Below are 18700 nucleotides of genomic sequence, written 5' to 3'. Positions count from 1 at the left end.
GGCGTTCCATATAAAGTACCTACTTTTCCATCTATACCATGTATACGCATAATAAGCTGCGTAGCTCAGAAATAGACTCTACAGTCACCATTGTCAGAAAAACAATTAATTTCGATTTTTATGTTCGATGAGAAGATAGTCTCGTACCTTGTAAACATCCAAATCCTTCACAATACATCACACGCAAGAACTTTGAATTAAATCATATTCTAATAACTAAGTATGCATAAACGGTTAAAAATGTTGTTATTATTGACATGTTTTGTGGGTGAATATAAAAAATTTTCCTACACGCCAAATTTTTCCATGGACCATAATTATATATTCAAGTTTAATAATGAAAACTGAATTTTAACTTTCCGCGTATTGAACTACGAGCTTAAACAGGATGTGGTGACTGTAAACTGTTCACATTTATTTATACATGTATGTTAATCGATTTGTCACGACATGTGTATACATTAATAATGTGGAGTACACAATCATTTATTTCCTGACGTTCGAACTTTGAGGAAGAAGACTTGGTAAAAAAAATCATCTGCTCGGATTTCTTAAAGGTTTTTAAATACCAGTCATCATTGAGGTGAAGTATACGTAATTCGACGGTTTATGTGAAATTTGTATGCATATACGACTCGTTGAAAAAGATATGTATGTGGCATTTATACTCACAGAGATATAATCAATTAACAGTTCGTAAAACCGACCCATAAAAGTGTAGATTGTAAGTGAAAAACATTATTAAAACCTTCTTTTTCACTTAAAACTAATATCTCTCGAAAGTCTGTTTGCAACATTTTGTTTAGAAATGATATGATATTGATATCGTCGTTTCCGTTTTGATAGTACACACTTTAAAGTGAGTACACTGAATTAAATTTTTCAGTAGAGGTAAATTAATTTCGATATGTTGAGTGAAAGTATGTTGTCAACGGACCAAATAAATGTAACATCGAGACGGTGTCACGCTGCAAAATAGTAGTTTTTCAAGATTTTTATGAATCTTTTACATTTAAATGAAATATCAGCAAAAGCAAATCTGAGGGTCTCTTAATATTTTCACAAACTTTAAACTTAAATTTGCCCAGCAATAACATACTATTTTTAAGAGAATCGAAATCCAAATTTAAAAAATAATTGTTCGCCTCTGTTGACGTACACAACAACGTTTATAGATCCATTTTACAAATGCCAAAAATTTCCCATGAAGCCAAACCATTTGAAAATCCAAACACTAATGCAAACGTTGAAGAGCTGATGAAAACAAAAAGTACCAAAAGTAAAGCTGAACCCGTACAAGGAATTAGAACTATGCATGAGGGAGATACACACCTTGATTTAGTCTGACTTCCAAATTTTTATTACTGTTACAGCAGACTTACATCCACTTCATTTGAATTTTGGTGGATAGTTGTCTCATTGGCAATCATACCACATCTCCTTATTTTTATATTAAAAGTTTAAATAGATAAAGAAAGATGTGGTATGAGTGCCAATGAGACAACTCTCCATCCAAGTTACAATTTATAAAAGTAAACCATTATAGGTCAAGGTAAGGCCTTCAACACGGATTTCCATTTTCTCGTGCCAATACCGAAGTAATGACTTCTGGGATGGTGATACCCACGGGGATTTACAGTCTACCTAATGAGGCATCGACCAGATGAACTAATGAATTAAAGGAACCAATTTTACTACACTAGATATGCATTTTGACAGTTTATGTTCCTCCAGTGATGCAAGAGGCTAAAATATTTGAATATCCGTATTCTATACAAATGTTGAGCTGATAAAACCAAAAAGGACCAAAAGTAAAGCCGTAAATTTTACAGAATACAGTTAAGAAATATAAAAAATAAATGAACAAATTAACTCCAAAATCTGTGAAATTATCCTTTTTGTTATCAAAACGCGGAAAAATTTTGAAAAAAGAAATGTGTCTGTCAAAATGGTTCAACTTTCTGAACAATACTGTGCACTAAGGTAAAGAAAAAATGCAGTACTTTTTAAGAAAACGCAAAAGGCGATACACAATCTTAGGCGAATCATTAAAGAAAACACACGTTTAGTATCTATAATGGTCACAACCCAAATTATCATGATATATTTGAAACTTAATCTTTAGTGTGTCAGATAGAACAGTAAAATAAAAGGTTTTTTTCCTTGAGAAGGTTCATATTATTTTTGAAAAAGTCGAATTTTGTTGATTTTTAATCAAAATAGATCGTGAAAGATCAGGTTACGAATTATTTTGATCGTGAAAGACAAGGCGTGACCAGACTTGATTGATATATATATAACATTTCTGTAACCGATTAATATACTTGCAATTGGTCGAAACGTGTAATTACTTATATAATATGAACGTAATTTAATGCTTGGCTTTCATTTTTTTTTAGTGTTATTGACCACCACATCATTTTCTACAAACGCTATTAAAATAACTAAATATGTGTCTATATAATATATACACACATATAAACCCATATTTATACATGTTTTCACTTAAAATGCAATGCTAACTAGACATATCAGGTAATGGGACCTCCAGGAGAGTAAATTATCATAAAGTAAGTATCTTTGTATGTATACTACAAAATGCTTCCGTGAATGCTTGAAGCGATAGGGGGCTGGGGGTCTTCCCCTGGATATATCTGAATGTGAACGCAACTTCGTTTTTTTTCTTACGGGTTGTGACTTTCAGCTATATAGACTCAATGCGTACATTGCTATACGTGATTGTAACCAACTTCGTGGTGAAAAACCAACATACGTACCTCGATTGGTTTTTATTAATACCAGCTTAAACTGTAAATTAACCGAGTATGTTCTTTTCACAATCGGTACAATTTCGACTGAGTCTGGAATCGAATGCCTGTTGACACATTCGGCCTAGCTCCGTTTGTAAATAATAATTTTCTGTTGGATATTTTTTTCTCTTCGTTTCAATCTTCAAGATGTTTTTTAATCTAACGGATTTAATCTAGCACAAATACCTAGATATAACTGCAAACACTGTCTTACTTTTCGGAAAAGCTAATACTTGTTTACAATTTGAAATTGAGCGATATAATAATCAGATCCAATAGAATTGAACTATCGTAGCCCTATTCGCTAACAAAATGGAACCGGATTAAGTCAGGCAAATCCAGTCTTTTGCTATACCAATTACAAATACAAATTATCGTGTAATAAAAGAATAATTTGTACGTTTTTGTTAGATTTTTGCAATAAGAAATAAGCGGTACGAGATCTTTCACGATCCTTTTCGCCATCATCAAAAAGAAAGCGGTACCCAATCTTTCACGATCCGAATTATCAATCTTTTACAAATATTCTAACTTTGCAAAATTTCTGGCCAAAATTGGAGCAGAGGGTATACATAACTTTTGTCATGGATTCTTGTTTGAAGTCGTCAATCTGTTTCAAAATACAATGTATAAGTTCTCGTCTCTGTTTCAATATCAAGGAAAAGATATGAAGCAGACCGTCTACTTTCGATAGTATCTTTTATCTCAAGTTCACTTTAATCTAAATCATGCAAATAAACTTATCATATATACCAGGATTAAAATTTTGTACGCCTGACGAGCGTTTCGTCTACAAAAGACTCATTAGTGACGTTCGAATAAAAAAAAGTTCAAAAGGACCCAAAATTCCGAAAGGTTTTGTCAAATACAACAAAGGTAAAATGTAAGCACTCATTAACATGTGGGAGTTTAAGGGACAAAACGTCATCATTATATCTGAAAGTGAAATTAACCAACTAAGCAAGATGCTTTCCTTTTTGTCTTTGAGAGCGTTCTTTGAAAAATAGCAATTAATTTTGTTATAATCTAAGTGTAATTTTTCTTTATAAATATGTTTTTTTACTTTTTTTCTTGTTTTTTGAGAAAAAAAAATGTCAATGAATTGTTATTAATAAATTTGATAATGAGAAATAAAATGAAACAGGAATTGTACCAAAAAAAAAACAGCGGTCAACTATCACTTTGGTACTACAGAAGGGTATACAGTGCCAGCTTCATAAGTGGCACTACCAATGATATTTGGAATGTAAAGAGGATAATGATGAACTCTTCTTTTCACAGTAACTCAATGAACAATCCAGAGAGAAAGAATTATTTGAGATTATTGACATTTTGTTTTGGGCAAACACAGGATGTTATACGACAGCACTTTGAACGAGTAGTTTTGGATAAGATTACCTTTTCGAAATTTTTAGAGAACTACAGACATGAACTCTTTCATAGATTTATCATTGATACACCTTGCTGTGAGTGTACAAATTTTAGAAAACAATCACGACATCATAAACTGAGACAACGACAGTTTGAAATACTGTACTACGTCAAAGGGAAACCACCTAAGGACCATTTCAAAATTCTAAATGGTGTTGTATTGCAACATTGTATATGCAGATATTTACCAAAAGACAATATAGATGTGTCGGTGCTAGATATTACACTTACATGTTCTATTGTTAGAGCGTGTTGTGATTTGGATGAATCTCAAGTTAAATGGCTGAACAGTGTGCGTGAAGTTCGAAACAAACTTGCTCATACATCAGAAGTTCCTAAAGATCAGTTTCAAATCCAGTGGGATATCCTTGAAACAGCGGTTATTGGCTTGGCTGGAAATGTTGGAGAGTTCTTCAAAAAAGAACAAAAGAAGCAAATTCGGTCGATTCAGGAAGAATTTTCAACGGACTACTTGAAAGATATTCTTCGGGAGACTAACACTTTTATGATGACTGGCAGTGTAAGTATTATCTTAGATTCAGAGTTATAATTCTAACCACTTACTCGCAATGGAATACAAGTATTAGATGTAAGCTCCCCATATCTGAGGGGCGTCACAAGTCTGATTTACATAGAAGTAATAAATAAATGTTTTGTCTTTTCTCTTTTTCTAAAAAGAACAATTAGTTTTGATTAAACAGGAAAAGTGTCATTATCTCACATATTCCAGATGCAGTAACACTTTCAGAAGATGTTTTGTAGTTTTCATTTGGAATGAAATCTTAATTGCATCTATTTTGCTGCCATGACATTGATACTTTTGTATGGCAATATGAATCGCTGTACTATCTTTTTTTGGTTTAATTTCCAAAATTTGAACGTTTTCTGAAAGTTATCCTGATACATGATAACACTTTGTAAATACTTTTTTTGATACATAAAAAAAAGTGCTAAGAAGCAAGTAGTGTGATTCAAGTTATATACTTGTCTTTTGTATTGTCAATCTTGAACTTTATAGACATAAATTGTAAGATTACAATAAAACTGACATAATCTTGAAATCGTATGTTTCCTTGTACGAAATTTCAAAAATAAATAGATTATACTCTTCGAGTTAATCGTTGTTGACTTATATGTATTTATTCCAAAACGTTCAAATGCAATACTCTATTCTGACAGTAGTTAATCACTACTTGGCTGCTCCATTGCGAACTAGAGGAATTGTAATCCCGACGAAAGAGAAGCAGACGCAATGGTATGTGATCGTATCTACGAAGCATATTTTTGTTTTAGATCATTTGTTTTATTTATCCTTTATTAAGAGTTGCTAAGGATATATTATCCTTTATCAAGAGTTGCTAAGGATAAAGAATACAAAAGGTGAGTGTAAAAATACAATATCGATTTACTGTAACACATATTTTTTTCAAAATTATTAAAAGCCAAAACTGTAAAACATTTCAAAGCATAAAAAACAAAAGGGACTTAAAACAGTGAAGACTTTTACATAAAAATTTCCTGATGGAACATAGTTACAGTACAGCTACAAAATTAGGAAATGAATACAAAATGTGTTATTGAGATCGTGCTAATATCGAAGCACTGACTAACGATAAGTATCACACAATGTGTCACCTCAACCTGTATTTTATTTTTGTAGCTTAAACAGACACTACTGGAACTTATAGATGGTAAGCGTATGTTTTAAAACCAAAGCTATAAAATCAGGTTTAATCCACCATTCTCTACATAAGGAAATGCCTGTACCGAGTCAGGAATATAACAGTTGTTTTCCATTCGTTTGATGTGTTTGAGCTTTTGATTTTGTCATTTGATAAGGGACTTTCCGTTTTGAATTTTCCTTGGAGCTCTGTGTTTTTGTAATTTTACTTTTTTTTGTAATAGATTGATAAAGTCACATTTGTTTAAGGAAAACTTATACTCTATGAAAGACTTAATCTCATGACCCCTATTGGATTATTTTTAATTGAACATAAAATAAAGCAATCTCCGTACGGCGCTCGTTTCCTTTCCGTACACTCTGTATACTACAATACATATTTAGTGTACAATCTCCCATGCAAGAGAGAGAGAAAGGACCGATAACTCTGCATGGGAGATTGATTTAGTGTAGTGATACGAAGTAAGTACGGAACGGATGTGAGCTCTGTGCCGGAGATTGAAAATAAAGCTGAGTAGTATAGGAAGGAAAGCTCTTTTTGTACGATTCAGAAATCGAATTATGTCCACGACTCACCACTGAAATCTGTGGGCGCTAATATTTCTGCATTTGACTCAAGATACAATTTACAACATTAGAAACCAAATATAGTATTGAATCCTCAAAATCATTTTATTCGTTATATCAAATAAAAATAACCTAGACGCTACAAAGAAAGCATAAAATCAACTATCAAACGATTGCCAGTAGTATTACAACATTGATTTTAATTTTCAGCGGAAAATGCGGTGTTACCAGCAATTCATGTAGCCGACAAAGTCAGCGCACTCAACGCGGTGACTGAATCTGTTGGTATCGTTCGTGGTCAGTTTATTGATAGTAGTTGTTGGCGTGTAGGACAGAATTTTATCATGACAGTTTGGCATGGAATAGAGCAACAGATAAGTAAGTGTCTTCCTATTACTATTGTAACAACTGCATATCATAAGCTTAATTGCAATTTTAATGAGTAACTTTTGATAAAATTATGTACATAAGTAATTGTCTAATTTCTTACATCCACGTCATTTGGTCTCTGGTGGATTATCCTCTCATTGGCAATCATACTACATCTCCTTGTTTATATAAACAATAAATATGTTCTGTAGTACATCTAATACATAATCGTTCTGTCTCTTCAATGTTGCCGATCTGAAAAAGAAAAGTTGCTCTCTCTCTCTCTCTCTCTCTCTCTCTCTCTCTCTCTCTCTCTCTCTTTGAATTTTGAAAAAAAGACAGCAAATCTTTATATTGATTTTTTCGTTTTTTAACACTTTCATACTTCATGTTATATTCTATATTTATACCGTAAAAAGATTAAACAATTTACGTCAATTTGGTCTCCCTTGAAAAACGTGTAGACATCAACTAAAATTGGCTAATTGCAGGATGAATCATATTATTGGTTTTGTTTTGTCAATTTTAAGTTTTTTACTCTAGGAGGCCATGATAACAATATGAATGAGAATAAATTGAAGTATATGACCGTAGAATTCTGCAACAAGAAACAGTTCAGAATCAGGCCATCTATAGTTTACCAGAACAAGGAATTGGATACTGTTGTTCTACAGTTAGAGGCTACAAGCAGAAATCTTCCTCCACCTCTTACCAAGTTTCACATTGTTGATCCAGAGAATGACGATGGCGCACTTCTTCATCTAATAGCATACCCACTCGGTGAAAAGAAACAAATTCATTTTGATGTTGAACTCTGGACTCCAACCCATACTCGTATACAAAGCTTAAAAGACTTTTGTGCATCTAAATATAAATTTAGTAGAAATTATGACAACGATTACGACGACTTACTTCAGAAGGACAGACTTGTTGTCAAGTGCCAATTTGAACATGGAGCCTCGGGTTGTCCTGGGATCATGCTTTCTCACAACAATAATGAACCCCACGTTGTTCTGATGTTTGCCAGAGGATTTCCAAACTTCTATTACAGAAGAAAATTTTCACGGGAAAGACGAACATTTCCTAAAAGTAAACTTTTACAACAAGGAATCAGTATTTGTTCCATCTACAATGATATTAAGAAGAAGAATCCCCAACTTTGTAGACAAATATTTGAATATCAAACGGTATGTTTTCAAAAAAATAAAAGATTGCAAAAGATTATGGAGTAACAGGAGCATCAAGAAAATAGAAGATTTTAAACATTTTGTTAATTGGTATTTTTCATTTTAACAGTAGCAGTAAAGTTATAGCTTATACATGATATAAGTAACTGAAGTAAATAAGACGCCCCTAAATGGTACAATCTGTGTAAATACTGAATATTAAAGGGACAAATTATCCTTTAATTTGGGACGGGGGGGATATAAGTTGACTAACATAAAGAACATAGTACAATTGAAAATGATAAATGGCATTTGTATCCTTGACTTTAGCTTTTTTCTTTGAATTAAATTAAGCCTCATATTATTATATTATTTTTGTTTTATCAGTATTTTTATTTAAATGTGGCAAAGATTTTGAAAATACTGTATTCAAAATTTACCAATATTGTTTTCTTTAAGAAACAAATGGAAGCAAAATAAAAACAGCTGAATGACACCTAATTAATATCGAATAGCATTTAAAAGCTGGTTACTGTGCTTATCCTGAATACTTTGGCCTGTCACAATACCAATTGCTCAAACAGTTTACCAAATTGCAGTTTGAATTCATCTCAACAAAACTGATCAACTGGTAAAATATTTTAGCAAATTGCGTCACTGCTAGATTGTTAGTGTGGAAGTTAGTGCAGTGCATTAAAAATAACACTTACCATCCAACTTTATTGACTTAATGTCTGTGTAATGAAAGAGAAATAAAATAATCACCTACAAGGCACTGGTTTCAAAAGGTCTGACTTTGACATGAAAACTTCTATTCTAATGACATTTTATAAATATTAATTTCTTACAATTGTTTGGTGAGTCAATAACTTATTGCTTTGTTTTCTAACAGGAAGTTATTTTGTAATTGTAATTTAGATAATTTTTTCTATAACAATTACTGATCTCATGGCATTAAAGGGAAATAATTTTTATTCTCTCATTGTAAAAAAAAATATTCAAAGATACCAGACTGATGATTTTGTACGCCATACGCAAGTTTTGTTTATAGAAGACTCATCAGTGAGGCTCGAATAAAAAATTTGAAATGCCATATTAAGTACGAAGTTGAAAAGCATTGGGAAAACAAAATTCAGAAAGGTTTTGTCAAATACTGCTTATAAGAAATCTAATTCTCAGTGGTATCAAATCCTTAGTATTTTGAACAATTCAAATTTTTGAAAAACAGTAAATTTATAATGTTGACCATATGAATGATAAATCACAGAATTGCTGACTTCTGGGCTGGTGATACCCTCTTAATTTACAGAGGAATCTATGATTTATACAACTTTGAATGTGTCACATATGTTTTCAACAGCTTTTTTTTTCAAAATTTTAATCATCTTGAAAATAGATTCAGAGTTTAATAATCATAGAAATAATGTTTAGAACATAATACTTATAAAATGTCAATATGAAGGAATTTGATATTTTACAGAACAAAATTTTGCTGATTATAATGTGAATTATTTCTCTTTATTATTAGCAGATTAGTAATTGCTTATAAAAAAAATATCCAAAATTACAATTACGCAATAATTTCCTGTTAGAAAACAAAGCTATAATTTATTAATCAACAAAACAATGTTTTGAACTAGTTATTTATAAAATTTATTTAGGATAGAAGTTTTCATATCAAAGTTAGACCTTTTTAAACCAGTGTCTCATATTATAAGTTATTATTTTATTTGAGTTTCATGACATTGACAATAATTAACTAAAGTTAAATGGTAATTATAATCCTTTTTCACTGCACTCACTTCACACTAACAACCTATCACTGAAGCAATTAATTGAAATATTTTACCAGTTGATCAGTTTTGTGGAGATGAATTCAAACTGCAATTTGGTAAACTATTTGAGCAATTGGAATAGAAATAGGCCACAGTCTATTCAATAAGCACAGTAAGATGTTTAAAATTTGAAAAATACTGTTGAAAAACATACTATGTGACACATTCAAAGATGTATAAATCATACAGATTCCTGTGTAAAATAACAGGGTATCATCAGCTCAGAAGTCAGCAATTCTGTGTTGACATGAATTATCATTCACATGGTCAAAATTATAAATTTACTGATAAGGATTTTCTATCCCCTAGGATTAGATTTTTTATAAGCAGTATTTTGCAAAACCTTTTAGAATTTTGTTTCCTCAATGCTTTTCAACTTCGTACTCAATTTGGCGTTTCAATTTTTTATTCGAGCCTCACTGATGAGTCTTCTGTAAACAATACTTGTGTCTGGCGTACAAAATCATCAGTCTGGTATCTTTGAAATTATTTTTTTACAATGAGTGAATAAAAATTATTTTCCTTTAATGCCATGAGATCAGTAATTGTTATAGTAAAAATTATCAAACTTACAATTACACAATAACTTCCTGTTAGAAAACAAAGCAAAAAGTTATTGACTCACCAAATAATTGTTAGAACTAATTATTTATAAAATGTCATTAGAATAGAAGTTTTCATGTCAAAGTTAGACCTTTTGAAACCAGTGCCTTATGTTATAGTAGGTGATTAGTTTATTTCACTTCCATTATATAGAAATTAAGTAAATGAAGTAAGATGGTAGGCATTACTATTATTTCACTACACTCATTTCATACTAACACTCTTTCACTGAAGCAATTTGCTAAAATATTTTACCAGTTGATCGGTTTGTTGAGATGAATTCAAACTGCAATTTGGTAAACTGTTTGAGAAATTGTTATTGTGACAGGCCAAAGCCTTCGGGATAAGCACAGTAAACCATATTGAAATAAGAAAATTAGGTATAATTGACAATGACATTACTCTCCACCAGAGACAAAATGACGTAGAAGTAAGCAACTATATGTCACCGCACGGCTTTCAAGGATGAGCAAAACCCATACCGCATAGCAAACTTTCAAAAAAAAGTGACAAATGTAAAACAATTCAAACGAGAAAAAAAACGACCTGATTTATGTACAAAACAATAAACAATAAACAGATATGATATACAGCAACAATTGACAACAGCTGAATTACAGGCTCCTGACTTAGGACGGGCACATACCGAATGTGGCAGGGTTAAACATATATGCGGGCGCCCAACCCTCACTCTGACCTGGGACAGTGGTTTAATAACACAACATAAGTACAAACTATCAAAATCAGTTGAAAAGGGCTTAACTCACAAGATCAAAACAAAGAACAAAAACAACTAACAAAAACACAAGAGACACAAAGTACAGGTCTGAGAGTATTCGCATTTACTGAAAGCTAGTTCAAAGCCAAAAAAACTAATAACAGATTATGTATCTAAGACTAAAATATCAATCAGTACACTTCCAATGCCTATTTTTCAAAACTAAGTGCTTACTAGCCCGTTTAATGCCTTTCTTCTTCCTTAAAACGCACTTGCAAAAATCAAATAACAAACACTTAACCCCAAAAAACAGTGTCAACCGAGGCAAAACCAAGGTTCACAATGTTTTTTAGGGGTAACAATCTGCTCTGTCACCCTCTCAGATATGTGCTATTCAATTTATTAAACAGAATGTTCTGCCATTATTGTCTTGAAAGTAATAAATTATGACTTTCAGTACATAATAACTGTCATTAGAAAAGTAAACAAAAGTGAAGCAAGATGTATTTTTTATGTTGACAGTCTATGAAAAAGGTCTAAGGCCGAAACGTATAACTTGAGCACTGTCTTTAAAATTATTGATGTAAATTTAATTCATTGTCTTTTAGATTATCGATTTTTGTTTGGTTTGCAAGATAGGGTGACATTCGAAATATGGTATCTCGCTAAGCCATGACATAGAGTTAAATGTATTGGTTCCCTCCCATTTACCAGTCAAACATTTTATTGTAAAGTATAACATTTATCATTTTTCTATAGTACTATAAAGCAACCCAAGATCAAGGAGAAAATATTCATGACGGTATGTAAAATAAAAAATAAGGAGATCTGATAGGAGATAACTATCCGCCAGAGACCAAATGATGCAAGAATCTATAGGTCACTGTTCGGCATTTGCCAATGAGCAAATCACATACGGCATAGTAAGCGTTAAAAGGTTATGACATAATAAAATATATAAAGATTCAAACGAGAAACCCAAAGGCCTGAATTATGCTAGCAAAAAATAAACATGAAACATATATCACACACAGCAACCAATGATAACCACTTAATTATAGGCTCCTGACTTGGAACAGGCACATAAAGAAAGTGGTGGGGTAAACAAAATTTGAGCGGTCCTCATTATGCGTTATACCGCTAATACATGTCCTTTCCCCCTCTCCTATACTATATTGTATAATTTGTAGCACATGTTTTATCTTTCACAACTTGAGCACAACAAAGTTCTCGCCTATATTCTATAAAAATTCATCCTTGATTTACGTATCCTTAGAAAATCAGCATAGTTCAATCGCATAAAACTGAGAACACGTTACAAGAGATTAAAATACAAATGTATGTTGGAACAGGTACATCAAGCAGGGACTTGCAGTGTACCCATGCACTCTATGACAGCCCAAAAGTTGCCACACTTTGACATTTGCATGCATGTACCTTATACTTAGTTGTATTTGGATTATTGATGACAACCATATATTTCATTTTCTACAATCAACTGATATGTTGTGCTTTTCCGTTTTTATATATTTTTATTTTTAATTTTGCTAGTGATTGTCAATATTTGTTACGAACTTGTCTTTTGTTACATTTGAAATAGATGTTTCTATTTAGAATCAAAATTCAAAATAATAAACAAATTTAATTGACAGAGTTTAAAAGACATATTTCTTTTTCTTGAATGGAACATAGCAGTGTGATTTGAAATCAATATTGAATAATAAAAATACTTATGTTTTTTATTGGCTTTCATGTGAATTCAATTGTCTTAATCCAAAATTTTCAGAAAAATGTTCTTTCCTTAATTAATTTTGTTCTGTATATTAAAGACAAACTAACTGTAGATTGTGGCAATTTTCAAATATTATCGTTCAAGAAATGTAGGTCTGTAATTGTTTTAAAAAATCGATAATTCCCAACTCTCATGACATTTCTAGCTTATCTCATAGGACCAAAAATGTTTTCTGGGATTTTTTGTTTAATACAAGCAGTTTCTTTATTAACTATAAATGCTTTACAGTTTTGTTGTTCCACAGATGTGGACAATTCCAAGTACTTTTCCCTATAACTCCAGTTTGCATATACAGTGTTTGGTTTAACAAACATTGCCGGTTTTCAGATTTGTCGTTTAGTTTAGTTTAAACATATTTTATTTACTAAAGTAAAATGGATTGGACACAATTAAACCATACTTATGAAGTCCGCTCCGAATAACAATAAATAACAATACAATACAATATTAATATGAGCATGTAATATTTCAAATATACAATACTTTACGAGTCTAGCTATTGAAAAAAGATGAAACAATAATAACGGGAAAATTGGTAATGATGATGATGATGTGAATGTACCGCAAATACACTATTCAGTATCATATGACAAGAAATCTCGCAGACCTTTTGATAAATTCGTTTTGTTCATACGAGAGGTTTGGATTACCAGATTTTAGTAATTTAGTATTCAAAATAAGGTCATCAGGGGGCCATCTTAGATTGTTCATCAGAATTTCTCTCTGGTTTGTATATAAAGAACAGTCGAAAAGGAAATGGTGTACAGTCTCAACGTTGAACCCACATAGACAAGATGGGTCAGCAATTATATTGACTCTGAACAAGTCATAATTCAAGAAAGACGATGAGCATCTTAATTGAGTTAGAATTATATTCAGTTTCCTCGGTCCATATAAATAGTGCTTAGGTACATCTTTATTAATAGTATTTAGCCTTTTTAATTGGATTTAAAATTTTGAGATAGAATCTGCTTTTCGAAGGAACAAATCTATATGATTCCATAGTCTTATAGTTGATGGTGTAAAATATTTTTTAGTAAGTGATAATCTACAAAAAGGAACAACAATATTATTGCCATTCCGCAAGGAATATACAGGTGTGCTCTGTGCGCAGGGTGGAACAAGATTGAATAGATAATCCGGAGCTTGTTTATATTGAATGTTATAAAACATTTGTAATTTTCGTCTTCTCCTCCTGTCAGCTTAAGTTTCCCACCCAACTTCTTCGTACAGACTATCAGTTCTTGTAAATATAGGCAAACCAGTAACTATTCTAGCAGCTTCTAGCCGCAAACTTTCAAGTTAATTAGCATATCATATCCCACAATTATTCCGAACCTCAGTTGCATATTCAACAAGAGTGCACACGCTAAAATGTCTCGCCTACTATACTGATCATTGATTTTATGTTGATAGTCCTAAATATGAAGTTTTACTACAAGTATCACATTAACATTTATGATCCAAGAAAATGAGGTCAAGGTAAGATAAACCAAACCGGAAATACATGTACACCTTTAATACAATCATTCCATACACCGAAGGTAGATGACCTATTGCTTATAGTATAAAAGAAACAAATTATATATTGACCAATGAACCATGAAAATGAGGTCAAGGTCAGATGAACCCTGCCAGACAGACATAAACACCTTAAAATCATTCCATGCATCAAATATAGTTGACCTATTGCTTATAGTATCTAAGAAACAAAGTTAACCAGGAAAACTGAACATTGACCAATGAACCATGAAAATGAAGTCAAGGTCAGATGATACCTGCCAGACAGACATATACACCTTACAATCATTCCATACACCAAATATAGTTGACCTATTGCTTAAAATTTAAGACATACAGACCTAAACACAAAAACTTAACATTGAGCAATGAACCATGAAAATGAGGTCAAGGTCAAATAAAACCTGAAAGACTGACATGTACATCGTCAAATATTTCCATACACCAAATATAGTTGACCCATTGTATACAGTATTAGAAAAATAGACCAAAACACAAAAATTTAACATTAAGCAATGAACCGTGAAAATGAGGTCAAGATCAAATAAAACCTGCCAGACTGACATGTACATCGTAAAATATTTCCATACACCAAGTATAGTTGACTTATTGCATACAGTATTAAAAAAGCAGACCAAAACACAAAAACTTAACTTTTGCCACTGAACCATAAAAATGAGGTCAAGGTCAGATGACATCTGCCAGTTGGACATGTACACCTTACAATCCTTACATACACCAAATATAGTAGACCTATTGCTTATAGTATCTGAAATATGGACTTGACCACGAAAACTTTACCTTGTTCACTGATCTGTGAAATGAGGTCGAGGTCAAGTGACAACTGTCTGACAGGCATGAGGACCTTGCAAGGTACACACATACCGAATAGAGTTATCCTATTACTCATAATAAGAGAGAAATTAACATTACAAAAAATCTGAAATTTTTTTTCAAGTAGTCACTGAACCATGAAAATGAGGTGAAGGACAATTGACATATGACAGACGGAAACTTCATATCATAAGGCATCTATATACAAAGTACGAAGCATCCAGGTCTTCTACCTTCTGAAATATTAAGCTTTTAAGAAGTAAGTTAACGCCGCCGCCGCCGCAGGAACACTTTCCCTATGTCGAGCTTTTTGCGACAGAAGTTGCAGGCTCGACAAAAATTGGTCTTATGAACAATTAATACAGTTTTTCTAAATATTTCCTACAAAGTTGGTACTTGAGTTTTCTCAGTATATTTAAATGTTTTGTAACACTGGTAATCAAATTGTCTATATGGTTATTCCACCGAGCATCAGAGCAAAACGTTACCCCAAGGTGTTTGTGGCATTTTGTTACAGGGATTTCTTTATCATTTAAGCAGAATATAAGATTTGTCGTTGCAGTGCAGTTAAACTTAAAACTTTAAAAGTTTGACAATACATGAATTATATATTGAAAACCACTGATTTTATGAAGATCTTACGAACGTTTAGTTCTGTAAAGACTATTGATTTCCATTTTGATTTATTGTTTCACATTATTTGTTATTTCTGAGGTATAGTTTTTAATAGTAAAACACAAATTGTTTCCACCACATCTTTCTGTAACTTAAATTTGCATTATTGTAAGCTGGCTTTATTCACAAAAAAGAACGTAATTGCGATTTTTCCAATTATAGAAATTTAGTTTTAAAGAAGAACAATGTCCGTCAATTTTCCTAATAATTCGGGTTTGCTTTTGAACGTCTTTGTGATATATGATTGCATGGACACAAATAACCTTTTGATTAGTTATGATCATAGCAATGTTGAAACGGTTATCTCTTGGTAGAGTGCTGGCCATATGACTGAAGGTCATAGGTTCGAAAAAAGGTTTTAAAATAGGATTTTCTGCTTCTCCGCTGTTCACGGTGCATTTAGAAGTGATGGCAGAGACTATGTGGCATTTACTTATGAAAATATATCCAGGTAGGTTTACAGTGAGCTAACACGATGAAAATTAACGTAATTATTCGTCATAAAGTCCATCTAGTTTAAAGCTTGCATACGGAGTATATTATCTCCCAATTGATACGATATTCCCGGGCTTGTGTTTCCTATCATGATTTCCTTGATAGAGGATTGCTGCTCACAAGGAAGCTATTAAACCAAGAGTTCCAAATAGTGAAGTTGAAGTCATCCCTTCGTAAATTTTACGGACGCCATCACGAGTTGGTTGACCGTTATGGAATAACCGTTTCACAGATGATATCGGATATGTTCCTTATTTCGTAACTACAATACCCTCCCTTTTCACGAATGTGACTTACCGAATTAGACTATTTACCGGATTTGTAATAACATAAGCAACACGACGGGTGCCACATGTGGATCAGGATCTGCTTACCCTTCCGGAGCACCTGAGATCACACCCAGTTTTTGGTGGGTTCGTGTTGCTTTGTCTTTGGTTTTCTATGTTGTGTCATCTGTACTATTATTTGTCTGTTTGTCTTTTTATTTTTGGCCATGGCGTTGTCAGTTTGTTTTCGATCTATGAGTTTGACTGTCCCTCTGGTATCTTTCGTCCCTCTTTTAAAGCAGAATGTACAAACATCTATTCTTATGCCGTTACAGGTCAGTTGCTTTGAGATGAACCGCAGATAAAAACGATTTTCATTTCAAGTAGATGTATTATTCATGTATAAACCATATTCTCTTTTCTATTCAGATGTTCTTGCAAGGATACTTGAATTAAATCATTAAATCCACCCGTATACTTTATTATGATAACAATAGATTAACTAGTGTAATAGATAATAATAGATCTTTTTCTTTCAGAAATGATAGCACAGGCAACCGAACCAGAGCCTTGTCATGATATTTCAAGTGGATTTATTCTAGCTAATACTGAAACCATCCAGACAAATTTATGTGAATTGCACAAGGAACATAGTAGCTTTTTCTGCTGTTCTCACGAATTAATAATTTGTGTAGAATGTGTTTGCAGTAACCATATCAAATGCCCGGATATACTTACTGTGACTAGAGCAGCTAAATATGGTTTGTCCTCCCTGGTAGATATTACGGAGCAAAAGCTAGATGGTTTAAAGAAAAATGTCGATTTCTTAATGCAAAAACAAATAACAATTCTCAAAAAAGTAGACAAGCAGTGTTGTATGCTACAGAAAACTATGCGGGAAATTGTAGAAAATCGAACCTTTAATGTTGATATTGAAACCGAGTCTGAAAAGGATTTACAAAGGAAGCGGTTGCTTTGTTTCAATCACGTGAAAAATATCACACGAGAATTAAATGAAATAAAGCAAAAGATAGTATGTACTTCACAAGACCTTCAGAATAAAAAGAGCATAGAAAATCAAGATCATGCCTTTAGCCAGTTGCACGACATCAAAACGGAGTTAGAAAGAATTGAAAATCGTATAAATCTTATTCAAAACAAAGTATTTAAATTTAATTGGATTTCAGAATTAAGGAAACAATAGAGAATGTGTGTGATTTTGACTTTTTGAAAGAAACAAATTTATCAAAAGATAATAACAGTCAAGAATCGGATTTATACAGTTATCTTTAAATGTCATTTAATCCATTAGGTAGAATAGCCGTAAAATGTTTAATACAAACGAAATAAATAGATAATACAAATGGCTTTTTCAATATCACACACGTATCAACCCTGAACCAATATTATGTCAAGAGAACTACTCGAGGGATTATATTGATGGAGGGTTGACACGGTGTGAGAAACTGCTTCACTACACATCTCTTCTTTATAAATTAATGGTCAGAGCCATCATATACACTTTATAATAAGCCTCGAATTGTTGTATTTTACGTTACATGACGTTATATACAGATAAGGAGTTTGATGAAGCGTAAGCATCCGTGACTGATATTGATAACCTGACGTCAGATTAGGGGTTTTATTAAGCCTTTGCAATCGCCACTGGCACAGCACGATTACTATTGCTTGCATTGCACATACACTTTACTTGTATTCACTACTAAGTGTATAATAAATGTGATATTGTAAAGCAGCGATTGTTTCATGGTAGAGTGCTCATCTCAATGAGTTCAGGAGGTCGTGGATTCGATCCCTGCTCGTGTCATTCAAAAGATTTGAAGTTGGTAATTGTTGTTTCTCCGCCAATTACGCGGCTACTAAATGAAAAAGCAAAAAATAGCCGGTCCGTAGTCAGAATAAAATAATCTGGTAGA

General features: G+C 32.4%; 1 protein-coding gene across 1 annotated transcript; it reads left to right on the top strand.

The window, feature by feature from the left end:
• Positions 1–452: 452 nt before the first annotated feature.
• LOC127712518 (uncharacterized) lies at positions 453–18419 on the top strand. The gene is made up of 7 exons (XM_052218999.1): positions 453–583; positions 4092–4761; positions 5902–5932; positions 6700–6867; positions 7402–8045; positions 11940–11982; positions 17303–18419. The coding sequence occupies exons 2-7, from the start codon at positions 4099–4101 to the stop codon at positions 17965–17967; spliced, it is 2214 nt and encodes a 737-aa protein (XP_052074959.1). The 5' UTR covers positions 453–583; positions 4092–4098; the 3' UTR covers positions 17968–18419.
• The last annotated feature ends 281 nt before the right edge of the window (positions 18420–18700 follow it).

Source organism: Mytilus californianus, unplaced genomic scaffold, assembly GCF_021869535.1.
Source record: "Mytilus californianus isolate M0D057914Y unplaced genomic scaffold, xbMytCali1.0.p SCAF_8, whole genome shotgun sequence".
Lineage (NCBI taxonomy): Eukaryota > Metazoa > Mollusca > Bivalvia > Mytilida > Mytilidae > Mytilus > Mytilus californianus.
Note: the sequence above shows the minus strand (reverse complement) of the source record. Positions and strands in the feature narration are given on the sequence as shown.